This window comes from Lissotriton helveticus, chromosome 2_1, assembly GCF_964261635.1.
Source record: "Lissotriton helveticus chromosome 2_1, aLisHel1.1, whole genome shotgun sequence".
NCBI classification, from domain to species: domain Eukaryota; kingdom Metazoa; phylum Chordata; class Amphibia; order Caudata; family Salamandridae; genus Lissotriton; species Lissotriton helveticus.
In genome coordinates this window covers 1,420,236,826-1,420,256,239 of record NC_136059.1, presented here as the reverse complement: position 1 = coordinate 1,420,256,239, position 19,414 = coordinate 1,420,236,826, and the positions used below count along the sequence as shown (strand labels likewise).

The following is a 19,414-nucleotide window of genomic DNA, read 5'->3' as shown; positions in this document are numbered from 1 at the left end:
TATTCTTTTTTCGAGAAAAAGAGCGTTTCTTCGTCCCATGACGGAGCCGTTGAGCAAAAGAGGGTCGACCTGCTGTCTTAGTCGCCGATACGCCTGAATATGAGATTCTTATCGATCACTTTATGTTGCAGGAGTAGAAAACACAACAGCCCTTGACCATTTATCTTTACTGCGTTCCTTCGTATTATACCTTTTACCCTTCATGTAATTGGTCTGCTTTATTTCACTTGCCTTTTAATGATTCTAAAACAGTGACTATTATTAAAAACTTTACCAATGTATATACTACTACCATGTTTTCTTTTAAAAACCTTTATTGTGAAAATTTCATTATACAAATACGAGCCTATAACCACGTGGGTCGGCCACGGAGCAAACTGTAATCGTATATGATGAGTAGACATTTACACTGTAGAGGAACGTAACGGGCGGGCCATTAGGTTGCAAGAACTAAGGTTTCTAACAGTTACGGAATCGGTGGACGTACATTTTATAATTAAAATACGACAGGGCCAGTTACAATAAAATTATCTAGATATACATTTGCGGGCAAGTACCATGGGTGACGTTAATTCGAACTTTCAATAGTACAGTAATCAATAACACATCAGAACTTAATATCAATAGGGATGTCGAAATATTCAATCAATTCTCGTCCCCGCCCGCCATGTGCTTCAAAACTGCATACGTATCTCGTGATTTCAAGGTTCTGCAACCAGTACACAACAAGGAGTTACGAGTCCCATTTATTCCGGCGCCATTTTGGGCGAGGACGGGCAGGTCCAGGATATAGTCAAAATGTCTCTACCAACCATCGACTATGATGATGTTCATATGCTGTATTTATTAGAGTAACACTCATCTGTCCACATGAAATTAATTTGCCACAATCTAAACATGTCATTTTAATCTTTCCAAAGTTCTTCTAAATATTTGGGACCGTTTCCCTTGCCTCTGATGCTGTCAGTGCCACTTCTTTGATGAATGTACTAGCAGGTCAGGGGTTCTCCTCCAAATCTCTCTTTTATGCAGCACTATAATTAATTGGTGCCACCTCTCCATATGACGATGCATGGTATAGTTACCATAACTATATTTTTTTTCGGTTCCTCTGGAGAGTTCATCGTGGCAGATGAAGCGTGTAACGTACCGGGCATTTACCTTTTTTTGCATGTACAGGAAAGGAAAAAAAATCGAGCGTCCGAGTTCTAAGGTGTCCCAGGGCCATTTTAGTGGACCAGGCCCAAATCCAAAGAACAGGCCGCCATTTTGAGAGTCCTGTTGCAGCCGCCTGTTGCTGTAGCATCAAGAGCAGCCGAAACTCAGCTGAATGGCAACTGAAACGGTAAAGGGGCGCCCCACTACAGCAGACGAGCCTCCACCTAGGAAGGCCCGTTCACGCCGCCTCCCCCCCCCTTCGGGCACCCCACGCCGTTATTCGGAGCAGTATTGTAGGATGGCCACACCAGTGCGGCAACTTGCTAGACATCACCTTGGTGGTAACCGAATCTCAGCGCCTTGTGGTGTCTTCTATTCAGAAAACATTGTTGTGCTGCCTTCGACCTATTCGCCGCAAGTGCGCACGCAACTCAGCTGCATAGCTTGCTAGACACCACCTCGGTGCTAACCGAATCTCAGCGCCTTGTGGTCTCTTCTATTCCAAAAATATTGTTGCGCTGCCTTTGGCCCCATTCGCACATCGGTCCGCTACTGCCGCCATCTCACAGGCCAACGGGGCGCCCCACGCCGACTTTCAGCATTGTAGGATGGCCACACCAGTGCACCTTACTAGACACCACCTCGGTGCCATCCGGATCTTGGCATCTCAGCGCCTTGTGGTGTCTTCTATTCAGAAAATATTCTTGCGCTACCTTTGCCCCATTCACACATCGGTCCGCTACTGACGCCATCTCACAGGCTAATGGGGCGCCCCACGCAGAGTTTCAGCATTGTAGGATGACCACACCAGTACAGCAACTTGCTAGACATCACCTCGGTGCCATCCGGATCTCGGCGCCCCACTGCAGATGAAGTGCCTCTCAACTATGAAACCACCACGGTGACATCCGGATCTTGGCGCCTTGTGCTGGTTCCGGCCTATAAAACTTTTCATTGGTTCATTTTACTTTTGGTTTCCTAATGATGGAAGGCTTGATCATATGACCTAAAAACAACACTTTTCATTGGATGAAAACTTTTTTTTTTCCCAAACGATGAAAGCCCCACCTTGTTTCTGGATGTTTCAGACTGAAGCTGGCGTCAGCATGAGAGCACCACCATCTCGTGGCTCCGTCGTGGTCATTCCGCGAGCAATCATGGCAGCCTCTCCCCACCGGAAGCCTACAGGAGTCGGGGGCCCCCAAAACTTTTGATGAATCCTCAAGGCGGAGGGGACGCTTTCGAGAATGGGGTCCAAGACCTAGCAGACAAGCGTCCGATTTCCAAGGTGTCCCAGGGCCATTTCAGTGGACCAGGCCCAAAAAGGAAACAGCCTGCCGCCATTTTGAGAGTCCTGTGACAGCCGCCTATCGCTGCACCGCAAGAGTGGGCGCAACTCAGCTGAATTGCGGCTTTTGACACAGTGGACCAAAAGCGGACGGAATGGCAACTGAAACGGTAAAGGGGCGCCCCACTACAACAGACGAGACTCCACCTGGAGAGGCCCGTTCACGCCGCCTCCCCCGGGGCGCCCCACGCCGTTATTCGGAGCAGCATTGTAGGATACCAAAACCAGTGCGGCAACTTACTGGACATCACCTTGGTGCCATCGTTCTGCTGCCTTGGAACTATTCGCACAACAGTTTGCTACTGATGACCCACCCCCCGCGACGCCCCACGCCAGAAATCTGGACGTTGTGCTGCGTTGGGACTATTCGCACAGCCGACCGCTACTTCGTTGTTTTCCCTAAAAATGTTTATATGTTATTACTGTTTTTGTTTTCTTCTATATATTTATAAGTTATTAAAGTTTTATAATCTTACTACTTTGTTGAAGTGCTATATATTTTTAATGTGACACATAATTGTAAAAACTTTGATGTACAAAGAGTCATCCCTGGAATCTTCCGCTTCAGGCTCGGTCCCCTCCCCAATCACAATACAGGATGGTTTTCAGATAATAGGAACGCGTCTGCTGTGACGGATCTCATCGAGTGTGGGCCTTGATCTACTATAACTCCTTTGAAGAGGGGTGATTCTTTACAGCTGGGGCCATAAACTACATCTGCAGGGCTAGCTGATACCCTAGGACCGGCCTGGACAATCGTACACAGAGGAAAAGGAGTGTCAGAGGGTGCGGTAGTGAATAGGGCGAAAGGGAGGTGTCGGGCGGGCACAGGGTGTGATTCTCAGGGAAGAGCAGCGCAGATGGGGGGTGGTTTATTACCCATGCATAAGACAGAGAGCGGGGGTGACCACTGCCTGGGGGAGATGCTTGCGAGGGTGGGGAGCCATGCTAAGGATCGACAGCGTGCACAGAGTGGGTCTGGTCAAGGCATCTAAAATGACTGCCGTGCACGACAAAAGTGTGGCATTTGAAAAAAGGCAAGATGGCGCAGACAATGTTTTTCAACACTTCCTGATTTCCTTCGAATCGAACGTTAACAGACGTTGGGGCATATTACCAAAGTTAAGCGATATTTATCCCTAACGATGCATTGCAAAGATTTTTTTACCGTCAGAAATTATCGCAGATAAACCTTGCTATTATCAAGGTTTATCGCAAATACGATAAAAAACGACCGCAATGCATTAATATCGCTGAAAACTCAGCGATATTCATGCATTACCGAGCTAATGCTCTTAGCCATGTTATCCACCTCCCATTGGATAACATGGCTAAGAACTGCTCAGGGCAGCTGTTACTTTTTGGAGATATTCGCGCTTATCTCGAATATTTCCAAAAGTTGATAATAGGAGATAGCGATGTTAGCGACTGTTTCCAGTCGCTAACATCTTGGCATGCCCACTTTGCATGTCATTAGTGATAAATATCACTCACATGCAAAGTGGGGCCCAAGATGGTCGCTATCTCCTACTAGCCGTCGCTAACTGGTGTTAGCAACAGCTAGGTAATACAGATATAATTTTATCTCCGCGAAGCGGAGCGCTGTTACAGATATATATCTTGTTTTTGAACGTTAATTTCTCAAAATCCACTGAAGCACATATATTGAGACCTAGCAAAGGCACATCGAGCTACCAGTCCCTACAATTTTGCCAAGTTTCGTGCAAATCCATTCAGCCGTTCGATTATTATTATTATTTTTTTTTTTGCTCCGCGGGGCCCTTTTAAAACCTCCACATCAAACCTAACAGGTCAAGGAGGATCTACTATGCCCCCTTATGGTCATTTGCCCCTTCGCTTTGGCCTCCTCTTGTCTCTCGATCCTACCGAGAGACAAGATGGCGGCCGCTACGGACTGTTTGCAATGTTTACAGACGCCGGAGAACCAATCAGCTTCGCAAACCTCCGTTACGCGAAGCGGAGCGCTGTTACAGATATATATCTTTTTTTGAACGTTAATTTCTCAAAATCCACTGGAGCACATATATTGAGACCTAGCAAAGGCACATCGGGCTACCAGTCCCTAATATTTTACCAAGTTTCGTGCAAATCCATTCAGCCGTTCGATTATTATTATTATTATTTTTTTTTGCCCCGCGGGGCCCTTTTAAAACCTCCACATCAAACCTAGGGGGTCAGCGAGGATCTACTATGCCCCCTTATGGTCATTTGCCCCTTCGCTTTGGCCTCCTCTTGTCTCTCGATCCTACCGAGAGACAAGATGGCGGCCGCTACGGACTGTTTGGAATGTTCACAGACGCCGGAGAACCAATCAGCTTCGCTTCACAAAGCTCCGTACCGCGAAAAGTCCGCGAACCGGAGCGCTGCCCGGTCCGCTGTTACAGATATATATCTTTTTTTGAACGTTAATTTCTCAAAATCCACTGGAGCACATATATTGAGACCTAGCAAAGGCACATCGGGCTACCAGTCCCTACAATTTTGCCAAGTTTCGTGCAAATCCATTCAGCCGTTCGGGCTAAAAGTGAGGCCAACCGCCCTATGGAAAACTCAATGTTAAAAACACGTTTTGGGACCCCCCTTTTTTCTCGGCCCCCCCTTGACGAACCCCCCCCAAATTTTCAAGGGCTGCTCAGAAACAAAATGTGCCATTTTCCTGAAAATGTCAGCCAATTTCGTCCACAAACGCCAAAGTTATTAGACATAGAATTTTCAAAAATCCCATAGAGAAAAAATCCTAACTATATATACCTACTGGCGACCGCCAGTAGGTAATATATATATATATATATATATATATATATATACACATACACATACATATGCATATGCTATTGGCATTGTAAATGACAAACTTTTTATTCCTGTGTTGATTTTGAAAACAGATAAATAAATCGCATTGTCATTTACAATGCCAATCGCTGCCCCCCCCCCATACCCGGCCCCGTAAAAGATGCGTGGGGGGGCTCCACGCTGTTCAAAACTGGAGACTTCCCGACTGAACACAGGTAGTGCATCTTACACTGTCAGCTTGTTCACACCTTGGCACTGCCTGCTCGGAGTATGGACTCTGTGCACTGCACTCACTGTATGGCATCTCTTGAACCCCAGGTCTGCGCGCGAGTTACTAGCACCCTTGCTCAGAAAGGGGACTGCGTGAGCTCACGCGAAGGCATGCCAAGAGGAAGGGCAGTGTGTACGTGCCCATGGTGAGCAGGGGGGAGGCGCTGGGGGGAGAGGGGATGGGATGGAGGAGAGTGTGGAAGAGGCAAAGAAGGGGAGGTAGAGATCGCGCCGGAGCTTGTCTTTTGAGGTCATGTGTTTGAAACACATGGCCTCATATAAATAAGGATCCTTTTGCGATGGGAGGAAGTCAAGTGAACCTTCCTCCAATAGTTCAATCCATACCCCTCACTGCACTCTACCTTCCCTCTTGCCTCGCGCCCTCAGAGTCCTGTTGACATGCTCTTCCCCTCCACCCACCCCCACCCAGAGGGGACCCGGAGATTCCTTAAAATATTCATGCTATGAGCACGGGAAAGACACACAGACTCCTGGAAAACACACCGGGACCAGGGTGACACACCGTTGAGGATGCACAGAAACACACTTCAGAAAGGATCCACCGAAGCACAAACTGGATCTGATCCACTGAAATACACACCGGATCCAAGAAAACACGTGCTAGAGGCATGGAAACAGACACCAGATCCATGAAAGCACACACCAGGAAGGATCCACTGAAATACGACCCACAAACAATCTACACAAAGACACATCAGAAACAATCAGCAGAAACACACCGCAGAGAGGGTCCGTGCAACACAATGTATGACGCAGAGACACCAATGTATGACAGAGAGACACACACCAAAGCCGAGGAGCGCACAAATGAAGGATGCACGGAAACACCCACCAGAAGCACGGAAGCACCCATCGGAAGCACTGAAGCACACATGGGAAGCACGGAACACTCATCAGAAGGACGGAAGCACACACAAAAAAGGATCCACTGAAACACACCCCACAAAGAATATACAGAAATACATACACATCAGAAACAATCAGCAGAGAGGGTCCATGGAGTAAGAAAAGGACAATTAGGCAGAGAACAGCAGAATTATAAAGAGAAGAGGAAAGTTAAAAATACGAGAGAAGGCGACAAAGAGGAATAAAATGGGAAAGGGGAAAAGAGAAAAAAAACAGCGTTAATACACATCAGGTCTGAACCGTGAAGCATTAATACAGCGCGGCGCGCGTTGCAGGTGAGGCCGAGAAGTGTGAATGCGGTTCTTGTTCATTTTCACAGCTTCCCTCATCTCCGTTGAGCCCGTCAGAAGGTTGCCGGGGGCCGTAAAGAGAGCCTCCTCCCCCTCGCGCTGGGTCGAGGGTGGAGGGGGTAGGATTAGGTCAACGGAGACCCAAAGCTCTGCTCTGCCTGCGTTTATTTTAAAATAAACATGTGTGCAGGTAACTGGCGTTTGCACGCGTTACAAGGGGCTGCTTCAATCAAACCCAATACCAAGCCCTCCAGCAGACACTGGAAGCCCCCGGCTTCACAAAGAGGCCCGTCCTCTCAGCAAGGACATTCTTTGCCTTAAATTATCCGTAATTGCTGCACAATGGCTTAATTATAGAGCAGGCTAACAAAGTGAGTGCAGCACAGGTCGGCGAGGCACGCAGGGGGTATCAGCCTGGCTCCGTTACAGGGATCTCTCTGCACCGGCAGAAGACGAGGGGGGCTGCAGGCCAGGGGTGCGTGCACACCCGTCCCCGCTGGGCACCGGGGGTGTATGGGCATACCCCCTTCTGTACATGTGCACACCCAGCTGTGAGACCTCTAAGATACGCAGGTAGGATCTCGTGGCTGGAGGGGTGAAGTGAGGTGGCTGAGGCAGCGGGTCACATGTGGAGGGGATATCTAAAATCGGTGACTGACAGGATTAAGCACAAGCGCTCGCCAGGCAGCCGCAGCACCCGACATGCTGCTTTCTCTTTTAGAGCCCGACTTACTGCTGGAGAAAAAGGTTCCTTATGTTTTTTATGGGGCTAAACAGATGGCCCCATAAAGAAGATAAGAAAGCTTTTACCACAGCAGTAAGTAAAGGAACCCAGTCTGAAAAGTACGGGGCTTGAAGAGAAAGAAGAACGTCACTAGGACCTCTTCTCCAATGGCTGGTCACCGTTTAGGTGACGCCAGCCAATGGAAAAGAGGGGCAGGGGCTTTACCTTGCTAGTGAAATATACTCTAAGTCATTAAATCTCGCAGCTCGCTGAGCATGTCTGCGCAGCCATCGCAGGCCGAGACCTAAAAAGAGAACCCAAATGTAGATTATTTTACATGCACATAAACGCTTGCAATTGCATTTATTTAAACAAAGGAAATGACCCGATTTGCTATGGCAGCAACCATGAAGTATTTAACACAGTGCCATGGATTGTGTTTAAGTTCTCAGTTTCTACCACCTCAATATTTGAAGATGCTTTGGAACTTTGCTATGCAAGCCTTTCGACTCACCAGAGTCTATTTGTCTGATTAGAACTAAATTGCAAACCATGTCTAGAGTTCTACATGTAAAACATGACATATTATACGACAGCTTAGCTCACGAGGCTGAACATGTAGATACTTCAATACTAGGGCATATTGTTGAACATCTGAGTACTTGACACTAGCCCGTCTGTAGTACATAGGATTGCCTTCGTGTGGGAAAATGGAATTTAGTAAGTTAACCAGTCCTACAAAGCACTGATGCCTGGCTACAGTCATAAGGATGAACTATTTTTTTTTTTTTTTTTAAAACCTTTATTAGCAGGAAAGAAGATACAATTACAGGACGACAACCCGTTGGGCCGGCCAGTGACATATCATAGAGGCAGTATAGCATTACACAGCTCATCAGCCGACAACCAAGGGTCCGGCAGCAATGGTGCATGATATTGCTCAAATCAATAACGATAAGATATGTGAAAGGTTTCATTTTTTTAAAACAATCAAACAAGGGTATCTAATAAAAGGGAAAAAACGAGGCTGTATCCTAAATTGTTGTGTCTGTTTCATACGATACGGGGAGAGGCAGTCAAAGACCATATGGAAAAGCAGGAGAACCTCCAGGAGATAAGGGGGGGAGGGGACCCAGAGCCAGAAACATATCAATAACGTGATACAGGAGGGAGCCGAAACGTATAGTCAAGTGGAACAAGGAGGGTCAGGGGGATCAATGAAGGGGGGATCACATATCTCCCCACGGTATGAGTTCCATTGGTCCCATATCCTACCCCATTTTTTGGGCCTGCCACGGGAGATATAAACAATCTTCTCTCTGAACATGCACCAGTCCATATTGTCTTCCCACTTGGAAACTGATGGTGCCCTCTGAGATCCCCACAACTGTGCAATGTCCCTTTTCGCAACCATGTTTCCCAACGTAGCCCACTGAGTCTGAGCAACAGTGCAATCGTTCGGTTCCCATATGTTCAATAAACAGCGCCTGGCTTTAGGAAGCAATTCAACATTCGTCACCTCACTCATCACCGCATGCACTCCAGTCCAGAAAGACACAGCTTCCGGACATTCCCATACGATGTGGAGGAAGGTAGCAATCAAACCACAGCCACGTCGACACAGTCCATCCTCAGAAAAACCCATATGCATCAGTCGCGGACCCGTGACATAGACTCGGTGCAGAATCTTCAGCTGAACGAGCCGCAGACGCGCCGGAATCGCGACCTCTTTGGGAGAGGATATCGCAGCCTGACAATCCTCATCATCCAGTTCCAGCCCATCGGCAGTCCAGGCACCACGAAGCTGAACAAGCAAGTCTGATCGAGTATTGATATGTTTTTTATAAATAAGGGAGATAGTGCTGTCTGGAACATGTCCGTCCAGCACCCTGTCTTCCAGGGGGGAGCTCTCCGGAATATCAGAACCGGCCGGAAAAACCGACCCAATAGCATGACGAACCTGGAGGTATCGAAAATATTCCGAGTCATTCAGACTGTATTCCTGTTTCAATTCAGCAAAGGTCTTAACTCTATTCTTAACCCAGAGGTCACCCACCTTGCTGATTCCGATGTGGTCCCACCTATCGAAACCCTTTGACGTCCACAATTCACCAAGCCTCTCCGCGGCAAACAGAGGGGTCGCCCTGGTCAGCCTATCTACCCATCCAGTAGCCGCGGTCGCGCTGCCCCACACCCGCACAGCCACTCCAGTGGGTCCTGTCAAGTTCTTTCTAGCGCCACGAGAGTAGAGCGCCCTGTAGTAATCCCCCCCGGGTAACAGCCACCGGTCCATCTCGAATGCAGGATTCGGGACTGGACCGTACATGACATGGTTCACAGCGCTTAGTTGAGATGCCCAGTAGTACCTTCTTATATCAGGTAACGCTATGCCCCCATCGTACCAGGGCAACGTAAGCTTAGCCATCGCAATACGAGGTCGGCCAGTCCAAACTAGCTTTCTCTGGAGGCACTCGATTTCACGGAAGTAGCTAGCCGGCACTAGATCAAGTGTGTTTTGTACGGCATACAAAAAACGGGGAAGAGACATCATTTTGAACAGGGCTGCTCGTCCCAGGGGGGACAAGGGCAGACCACACCACGCAGCGACGTCCGACCGAAGCCGGGCGAGTGGAGGCAACAAGTTATGTCGTAGCGTATCACAGGGTCAAGTGAGATATAGATCCCTAAATACTTAAAGCCATCCTTAGAAACCGGGATCGGGCAAACTCGGGGCAGAGATAGAGGGTCACTGGTCAGCGGGAAGATACAAGACTTGGACCAATTGATAACCAACCCGGAGTTACATCCAAAGGAATTCAAAACATCAAAGAGGACTCCTAATGACTTACGGGGGGACGTCAGGTATAACAAAATGTCGTCGGCATACAGTGATATACGATCTTCGAAGTCAGGGGACCACCGAATACCCTTCAGTGAGGGCTCCCAATGGAGCCAAGCGGCAAGGGGCTCGAGCGCAAGTGCAAACAATAGCGGTGACAAAGGACAACCCTGCCTCGTGCCTCGCCCGAGAACAAAGGGCTACGAGGCTCTACCGTTAACCACAACCTGTGCCAACGGCTGCTCATACAGGAGTTTAACCCATGCATTAAACTTCGGACCAAAACCGAATTTGGCAAGCGTAGCCCACAAATATGGCCACTCAACCGTATCAAAGGCCATCGAGGCATCAAGAGAAACCAAGATGGCCGGCTCGCTGAGAGACCCCGCCCTCGCGATGACGCCGTGAAGACGACGAAGATTGAGCGCAGTATTGCGTCGGGGGATAAAACCAGACTGATCAGGGTGAACCAATCCGCTAATCACCGTGACCAGTCGGTTTGCCAAAAGTTTCGCCAATATTTTGGGTTCAGCATTCAAAAGTGAGATCGGGCGGTACGATGAACAGCGCTCGCGGGGCTTGCCATCTTTATGGATAACCACAATAGAGGCCAGCCTCTGGTCCCTGGGAAGGAATCCAAGGTCTCGCGATGCCGCAAACATACTAAGCAGATACGGCGCCATTTTATCCGGGCATAGCTTATATAACTCAACCGGTATACCGTTAGGACCAGAGGCCCTCCCCGACCGAAGGGAGCGTATAGCGAGCGCAACCTCATCAACGGAAAAATCAGTCTCCATAAACACCCCGTCCGACTCCGAGAGACTAGGCAACTCAAGATCACGAAGTAGCAAGTGCGAGTCCTCCTCCGGCATGGCCGAAACCGGCGCGTATACAACCCGAAAGTGCTGGGCAAACACCTCAACTATCTCAACCGGGTCCACAACACGCGTTCCATCAACTTTCTCAACTACATGCACAACACGATTCATTCTGTCTCGCCTATCCAGCCAAGCAATCAACTTCCCCGCTTTATCACCCACATCATACAGACGCCCCTGCTGCACACGATTCATTGCCTCAGCCGAGTCAGTCACCAAGGCCCTGTAATCAGATTGCTTGAAAGCCAAGACATGCAATTTCTCAGGTGTAACCCCAGCCTCCAACTGTTCCTCCAACACGGCAATCTCAGACTCCAAGTTCACCACCTCCTCATTGTTGCGCCTCCTCTCACCAGCAACCAAAGACAGGGTTTGACCACGGATCACAGTTTTATAAGCCTCCCATAGGGAGACCGGGAGGACACCGATCCCTCATTCTCAGCAAAGTAAAAGTTCAAACACTTGACCACCTCACATCTGATTTTGGGGTTCTGAAAATGCCATGGATTGATCGGGGTGATCCGGCCCCCGGCCCCCAGATGTATATTGATGTGGAACCATAGCGGGGAGTGATCCGAAATTCCTCTAGCCAAATGCTTGATTTCACGCACCGAGACCAACTGCACCACCGGCACGAGGATATAATCAAGTCTCGAGAGACTTCCATGGGCTCCCGAGTGGAAAGTATACTGAAGCCGGCCAGGGTGCAGTTGTCTCCAACAGTCTGCCAACCCAAAGGCATCCAAAAATTTCCCCAGCCATAGCTGCGAGGCAGGGAGGAGCCTGGGGGGGCTACGATCACTCTCCCCATTCACCACTGAATTAAAGTCTCCACCCACCACTAGCAAGCCATCGGGCAGACCCAGAAGCACCTCCCCCAGGTCGGTGAAGGTAGTAGATTGCAAACCAGGCGGAACATAAATAGACAGCATGGAAATCAACTTCCCTTCTCATCTCCCCACAATAGCTGCGTAACGGCCTCTATCGTCCAACACCGTGCCATCTATCTCCAGGGGGAGGGAGTTCCGAACCAGGATACCAGTCCCCCTAGATCCAGAGGTGAAACCGGAATGGGCCACCAAACGATAACCTCGTCTGTTCAGTGCATGACATGTATTGCCCACCAAGTGGGTCTCCTGGAGCAAGACCACATCCGGGGAACATCTCTTCAAGTATTGTAGTACAATCCCACGTTTTATCCTGTCCCCAAGACCATTAACATTCCAGCTCAACACCCTAAGTCCCTTACCCCCCATCCCAGAAGGAAACGGACCGCTTTCCCCACCTCGAAACAGCCACAGGATAGCAAATGTAAAACAAAGCACAGCCTCAAAACAAACAAAGAGAAAGGAACCCCCCCACCACCCCCAGAGAACCCATCAAACTCAAACCCCCCTCCCTGCACCCCTGCGGTAGACTTAAGAGCCACCCCAACTTGCAGTGTGCCTGTCGCCCCATTAAACTAACCTACAAAAAGAGAGAAAAGTTCCCAGAGGAGGAAGATCCCCTAAACCCCCCCACCCCCGGGCATTCACACCATAACAGAACATAGTCTCTGAGCCACTGCCATAGGATCAGGCTCGCCGATGTAGACTCACTGCTCCTGGTCCTCCAACCACCTTCAGCACCTCTCGAGTTCTCCGGGCCCTCATGGCGCATCGATAAAGTGTCCAACCAGTCACTGACCACCTCGGGGCGGTCGAAGAAGAACGCACGATCGTCATGCTCAATTCTCAGGCGGGCCGGGAAAAGCATAGCATATTTCAGTCCCAGTTCCCTGAGGCGCCTCTTCACTCCCGTAAAGCCCATTCGTTGTTTCTGCACTGCCTGAGTAAAGTCCGGGTAAAAACTGATTGACACGTTCTCAAATTTAGTGGGTCCATTCGTTCGTGAAGCTTGTAGGATAGCGTCTCTGTCACGGAAGTTGAAAAGTCTGGCAATTATAGGCCACGGAGCGGCTCCCAACTTCGGCTTACCACCCGGGACGCGATGAGCTCGCTCCACAGCAAAGAATTTACTTAGGCCTTTTGGTGCCAAATGTTTCAGCACGAGGTCCTCCACCAGGATGTCAACAGGCAAATCAGCAGAGTTCTCCGGGACACCCACGATGCGGACGGTATTGCGTCTGGCCCGGCCCTCGAAATCTTCCAGCCGATCGGCAAACAGATCACAAGTAGTCCGAAGATTGCGGACTGTGGTCTGGAGATCCGAGACATCCGTGGTCAAACTAGCAGTCTTGATATCAAGGGATTTGACACGCTCGTTGGTTTTCCCCAGGTCCGCTCTGATGAGGGTGACATCGATCGCCACCGTATCTATCTTGGCCGCCAAGGTTTCATATTGCTGGCCCATGGTGGATTGGACACTCGCAATAGCGCCCATAATGTCCTTCAGAGTCGGCTCCTTGTTGTCAGGAGTACCATCACCAGCTTCCTCTAGGGCACCACTCGATCCGCCCGCGGAGCCCCTAGGTCGAGTAAACCGATCGATGGTCTGAGATTGGGTGACCCCCCCTCGGGACGGGCCTCTAGCGGTGCGCCTCTCGATAACCGCCCAGCCCGCCATGTCGGGTAATTAACTCCAACGGGAGCTGTAGGATCTAGTCAAACCGATCTCCGTCGTGGCAATCTCGGAGCGGCGAGAGGATAGGGACACAGCGCTGGCGGAAGGTTGACAGCGAGAACAGATCTGGAGCGCCGATCGGCGACTGGGCGTTCACAACAGCAACCAAAAATGAAACCGAAAGTACACCAGGGGCAGAGGGCGTGGCTCATCAGCCGTTGTTGTTCAATTGCCACCTGGGTACCTCGGGGACTCAAGCCCCCGGCTGGCATACGATGTAGGCCGCAAACTCCAGAGTGCAGTAAGTCCGGCATCCAGCGGCCAAATCGATTTTTGAACAGGACGTGGACATCAGCAGGGCATCAATAAAAAGTACCCGTCGTCATAATCAGGATCATTCGCAGGATAGCCGCGGGAGATGGAAAGGGTCTCGGGAGCCCTTAGCTCACGTGTCCATCTTGGAATCGCGCGAAGCTCCTCCCCCCAAGGATGAACTATTGAATAAAAGACTGAAGAATTCCTCAAAGAGTCAAAGGGTGAAAATTAGCAAAACATGCTTGATTTTTACATGATATGTTGGGCTTCTGTAACCAATCTAAATAAAATCATAAAGATTAAGCTTTTGTGGCAAATGCGGGGTTGAAACCTTCACAAAAGGTAGGTAGTGTATCATATTTCCTGTTAAAACTGAACCTCCAGCTCGTAATCTCTTTTACAGGATGTACTTCTAGTACCGGATTTCCTCAACCAGGACATTCCTTGGGAGATGGCTGTCACTCAAATACTAGTACATGGGCACACACAAGTTTGCTAGGAGACATCTAAGCATTCTTTGTAGAATCTATTCACTATGGGTGACAGACGAAAGCCAAAGGACACAGAGATCATGAAAGTTTCAGTAAACACCTTCCTGATCAATTGGAGATGATTAATCCGTAATGCTGAGAACCTGCCCACCATCCTGCACTGGATACCTATGTATTTATCTAAGACATTAATGAGTACCCTCTCATCCACCATCCCTCAGCATTCCAACAAACCCAGAAGACAAGTACAACCTGCATGCAAGCCTGAAGCCGGGAGATTATGACAGCAAGGGGGTGTATTCTTAGATGTATGTAGCGAAGAACACATATACGTTCACGCACATTTATCCATACTGCTACAAAGACATGTGAAAAGAGGCATGGCACAAGCCTGTCACATGCATAGGCACACTGCTGGAGTGAACAGATAAAATATTTAAGCTAAAGATTGAGCAACAGCAAAATATGTTATTTTGCAGATAGTGACTTTGAGGTGTATCAGTCTCTCCCTGGGATCAGACTAAACTCACACAAAATGTTACTGGGGCGAATAGCTCTGAAAGTTATCTGCATCATTGTGGATCTGCAAAATTGTTACCTTCCCTAACCTATGGCAGTGAAGCACTGAACGGAAAGGACGCAATAACAATAAACAAAGAAATCTCGAAAACCTTTCGATCTCTTTTCTGTTTACCTAAAAATGCCTCACAGTCCCAAATTAGACTACAATTTGGCTTGAATAATCAACTACATGCTCGGATGGGTAACCCAATTAAAGTATGGTATAGGGTAAAAAATGACAAGGACAATTTAATCTTAGAGCTTTTATGGAAAGAAGTAGAGGGCAATAATAAATTATCTGTTTGGAAGTATCTTGAGAAGGCTTTGGATGAATTTGGGCTTAAGGAGATTTGGATGACCACTATTCCTCAGGAATCTTTTTAAAAAATTGTAAATAAGACAACTGATATCCTATGTGTGATAAGTGACAAAGAGTCCCTGGTTAAAAGGAAACATGCTTGGTCCATAATAAACAGTTACAAAAAAAAGAGTCCGCAACAATATTTGAATACAGCTTGGACTTGGAAATATAAAAATATATTCATGAAAGCCCGGTTCGGAATCCTGCCCGGAGAATCTCATGCACTGCCATGGAAAAAGCTTGAAAATAATATATCATGTCGGTTGTGTAACACAGGAGAGGAAAATATCATACATCTATTGTGCCCCAGAACTAAAAAATGAAAGATTAACACTTTTGAAAAGGCACTTCAATAAAAGATCAATAAGGACATGTAGACAAGCACTAATCCAGTGTCTTTGCCTGCAAGATATACATATTAACTCTGCCCTGGCAAAATTCTTAACAAGTGCATGGAAAAAACTGGAATTTTTAAAACATTAACTATTATACTGTTTGTATTTCAAAATTTTTAATATTATGAAATTATCGATCATTTTTTAAAGTCATCGCCCTTTTACTGTATTACAATAATTGAAATGTTATATTGTGCATTTTCTTTTGGTAAAGATTTTAAATAATCAATCAATAAACATTTATCGGATTTAGCATCATTGTGGTCAAACAGCTTCAATCTTTCCCTAAATACATGTTATTTTCTCCTCCTTCCTAGCCCCTACTTTTGTTTGCCTTATGCTGCCAACATCCTGTCCCATCAGGCCTCATCATACAGTCCTGTCATTGTGAGGTTCTGCTTGTCTCTGTTGATGTGAGTACTTCTGTCAGTACAGTTATTACTTGGAGGTAGAAAGCAGGAATTACTTCATTTATAACCTAACAGCCCAGCTTGAGTAGTAGGGCGAAATATTCTCTCTGTGCTTTATTTCAATTATTATTGCCAATGATCAGCATGTTCCTGCTCAACAGTTTGGTCATCAGCATATGTTAGCGTTCAGAAAGTGTTTTTTTCTACAGCAGTAGCATTGCATCATGCTGGTCTTGATTTGTTCATCTCAAAATGTATTTTGAAGTTGAATACACATCTTCGAAAATTTGCTATTTACTTCTTGCCTGTAGGGGTCGATCCCCAGCTGCGCTTGCAAAGTGATACGTCTCAAATAAGACGAAAATCCATCCATTCCATCAGTCTTCCAAATATCTACCAATCGGACATTGAACTATTTTGTAAGAATGTCAGGTGGCATAGAGCTAACATTATCCAATAGTGCTTAGACATTTAAATAATATGAAAATATTGGTGTTACAGTGAAGACACAAAATAAAATGTGTCGATATCGTGGTAGGGTGCACTGAATGACGCAATTACCTGTATAACTTTTCCTGAGCGTGCATCTAGGATCCGTATTTTTCGGTCTTTGCAGGATGTTGCGAGATAGCTCCCATCTGTGTTAAAGGACATGGAGATGATAACATCTTGATGCACATCGATTGTCTTCACTGGATCATAAAGTACTGACTCCGAAGTAGCTAGATTCCATATATTTATCTGAAAGAAACAGCAGCAGAAAACGTCATCTCAGGGGGCTAGAAAGTTGGACACAACATAGGAAGGAATGAATGCTATTTTCCTCTTATATCAGTGGAGGTATTGGATTCGAGTTTTTCAAGGTCGAAATCAATGGACAATACCTCAGTTCATGTTGGTGAAAGCACTAAAATCAGGTTGCTGGAGCGTCCATGGATAACCATATTACACTGAAGAACTCTCAATCACTAGTACACACTACAATAGATGTGTCCATAAGTAGTTAATCCCTCTTGTTTTTGTTCATTCTTACCTAAAACGTTGTGTAGCAGAATATTCCCCTGCAAATGTATACTCAAAATCTGAAAACCAAATGTATTTTTAAGCATGATAAATGTATTCTTTTTGTAAAGAAATGAAGGTAAACATTTTACACATATATGGAGTAACTCAGAAAAACACTGTTTAGGGTAAGAAAAAGATTAGCAACGAGGTTCCTGTGCACACGAAAATTCTCATGTAGTTCTCAGGTGAGAACCAAAATATAGTAAGCCTTTAGAGAAATGTTTTCACAAACCATCGGTGTGGAATGAAAGAAATTTAATAGTTCTGCATAAATCAGTACAAACAAGAGCAAAAGCCGACACGTGTTTCGTCACACCGTGTACGGGTAATGACTCATCAGGGCTGTGCGTGAAAAGCGGCCTTGTGTAAATGGCGTGCCAAGCGTGTAAGGAGGGAGGGTAAATGGAAGCGATGGAAGATGATTCCTGGGTGAGGAAAATAAATAATAAGAATACACGGGCACTACCCGGATGATGAGATCCTTCACTGCACTTATCCGTGCCCATTTTCACTTCAGCACGCTTAGGAGGACAGAGCCGCCCTGAGACGTGCCCGTGTATTCTTATTATTTCTTTTCCTCACCAAGGAATCATCTTCCATCGCTTCCATTTACCCTCCCTACTTACACGCTTGTCGCGCCATTTACACGAGGCCGCTTTTCGCGCACAGCCCTGATGAGTCATTACCTCAACATCATCTCCTACGCCGACGACACCCAGCTGATTCTCTCCCTCACCAACGACCCCGTTACCGCCAGAGCCAGCCTACACGAAGGGATGAAAGACGTCGCAGAGTGGATGAAGAACAGCTGCCTGAAACTGAACTCAGACAAGACGGAAGTCCTCATCCTGGGATCATCGCCCTCCGCCTGGGACAACTCCTGGTGGCCCCCTGCCCTGGGCACCACCCCCAAGCCAACGGACCACGCACGAAACCTGGGCTTCATCCTGGACTCCTCCCTCACGATGACCAGACAAGTCTACGCCATGTCGTCATCGCGCTTCAACACCCTGCGCATGCTCCGTAAGATCTTCCGATGGATCCCCAACGAAACCAGGAAGACGGTCACCCAGGCTCTCGTCACCAGCCGACTGGACTATGGGAACACCCTCTAGGCGGGAACCACTGCCAAACTACAGAAAAGGCTCCAGCGCATAGAGAACGCCTCCGCATGACTCATCCTGGACATCCCTCACCACAGCCACATCTCGACTCACAGGAGAGACCTGCACTGGCTCCCCGTCAACAAGAGGATCACGTTCAGACTCCTCACCCACGCACACAAGGCTCTCCACGACATGGGCCCGAAGTACCTCAACAACCGCCTCACTTTCTACACGCCCACCCGCCAGCTATGATCGGCCAGCCTCGCACTCGCCGCCGTACCACACATCCGCAGAGCCACCGCTGGAGGAAGATCCTTCTCCTACCTGGCGGCCAAGACATGGAACTCCCTCCTCATCCACCTACGGCTGACCCAGGACCACCTCTCCTTCAGGAAACAACTCAAGACCTGGCTTTTCGAGCAGTAACGGACCCCCCACCCCAAGCGCCTTGAGACCCTACTGGGTGAGTAGCGCGCTATACAAATTTCTGATTGATTGATTACCCGTACATGGTGTGACGAAACACGTGTCGCCTTTTGCTCTTGTTTGTACTGATTTATGCGGAACTATTAAATTTCGTTCATTCCACACTGATGGTTTGTGAAAACATTTCTCTAAAGGCTTACTATATTTTGGTTCTCACCTGAGAACTACATAAGAATTTTCGTGTGCACAGGAACCTCGTTGCTTTTCACTTGACAAGGGATTCATATCTCTGTCTACGCAGGGGTTGTTTTTCTGCTGGTTTTGTTCCCCTGACCTGCTCGCACCGAACATAAAAGTACCTCATCACCTCCTATATACTGGAAATTTGCTGAGCGCCATCTTTCCTGACACTCTTCAAAACCTTTCTAAGAAAAAGATTAATTTGCGTGCATTTAAAGTGCACACAGAAAT

At 47.7% G+C, this 19,414-nt stretch overlaps 1 protein-coding gene across 2 annotated transcripts in view; it reads right to left on the bottom strand.

Moving 5' to 3' along the window:
- LOC144818695 (coronin-2A-like) overlaps positions 1–19,414 on the bottom strand; it is a 993,991-nt gene that overhangs the window by 556,635 nt on the left and 417,942 nt on the right. For both annotated transcript variants that reach the window (XM_078676349.1, XM_078676350.1), the window contains one exon: positions 16,908–17,087. In XM_078676349.1, the coding sequence (XP_078532475.1) occupies positions 16,908–17,087 (180 nt within the window). The remainder of the gene's footprint in view (positions 1–16,907; positions 17,088–19,414) is intronic.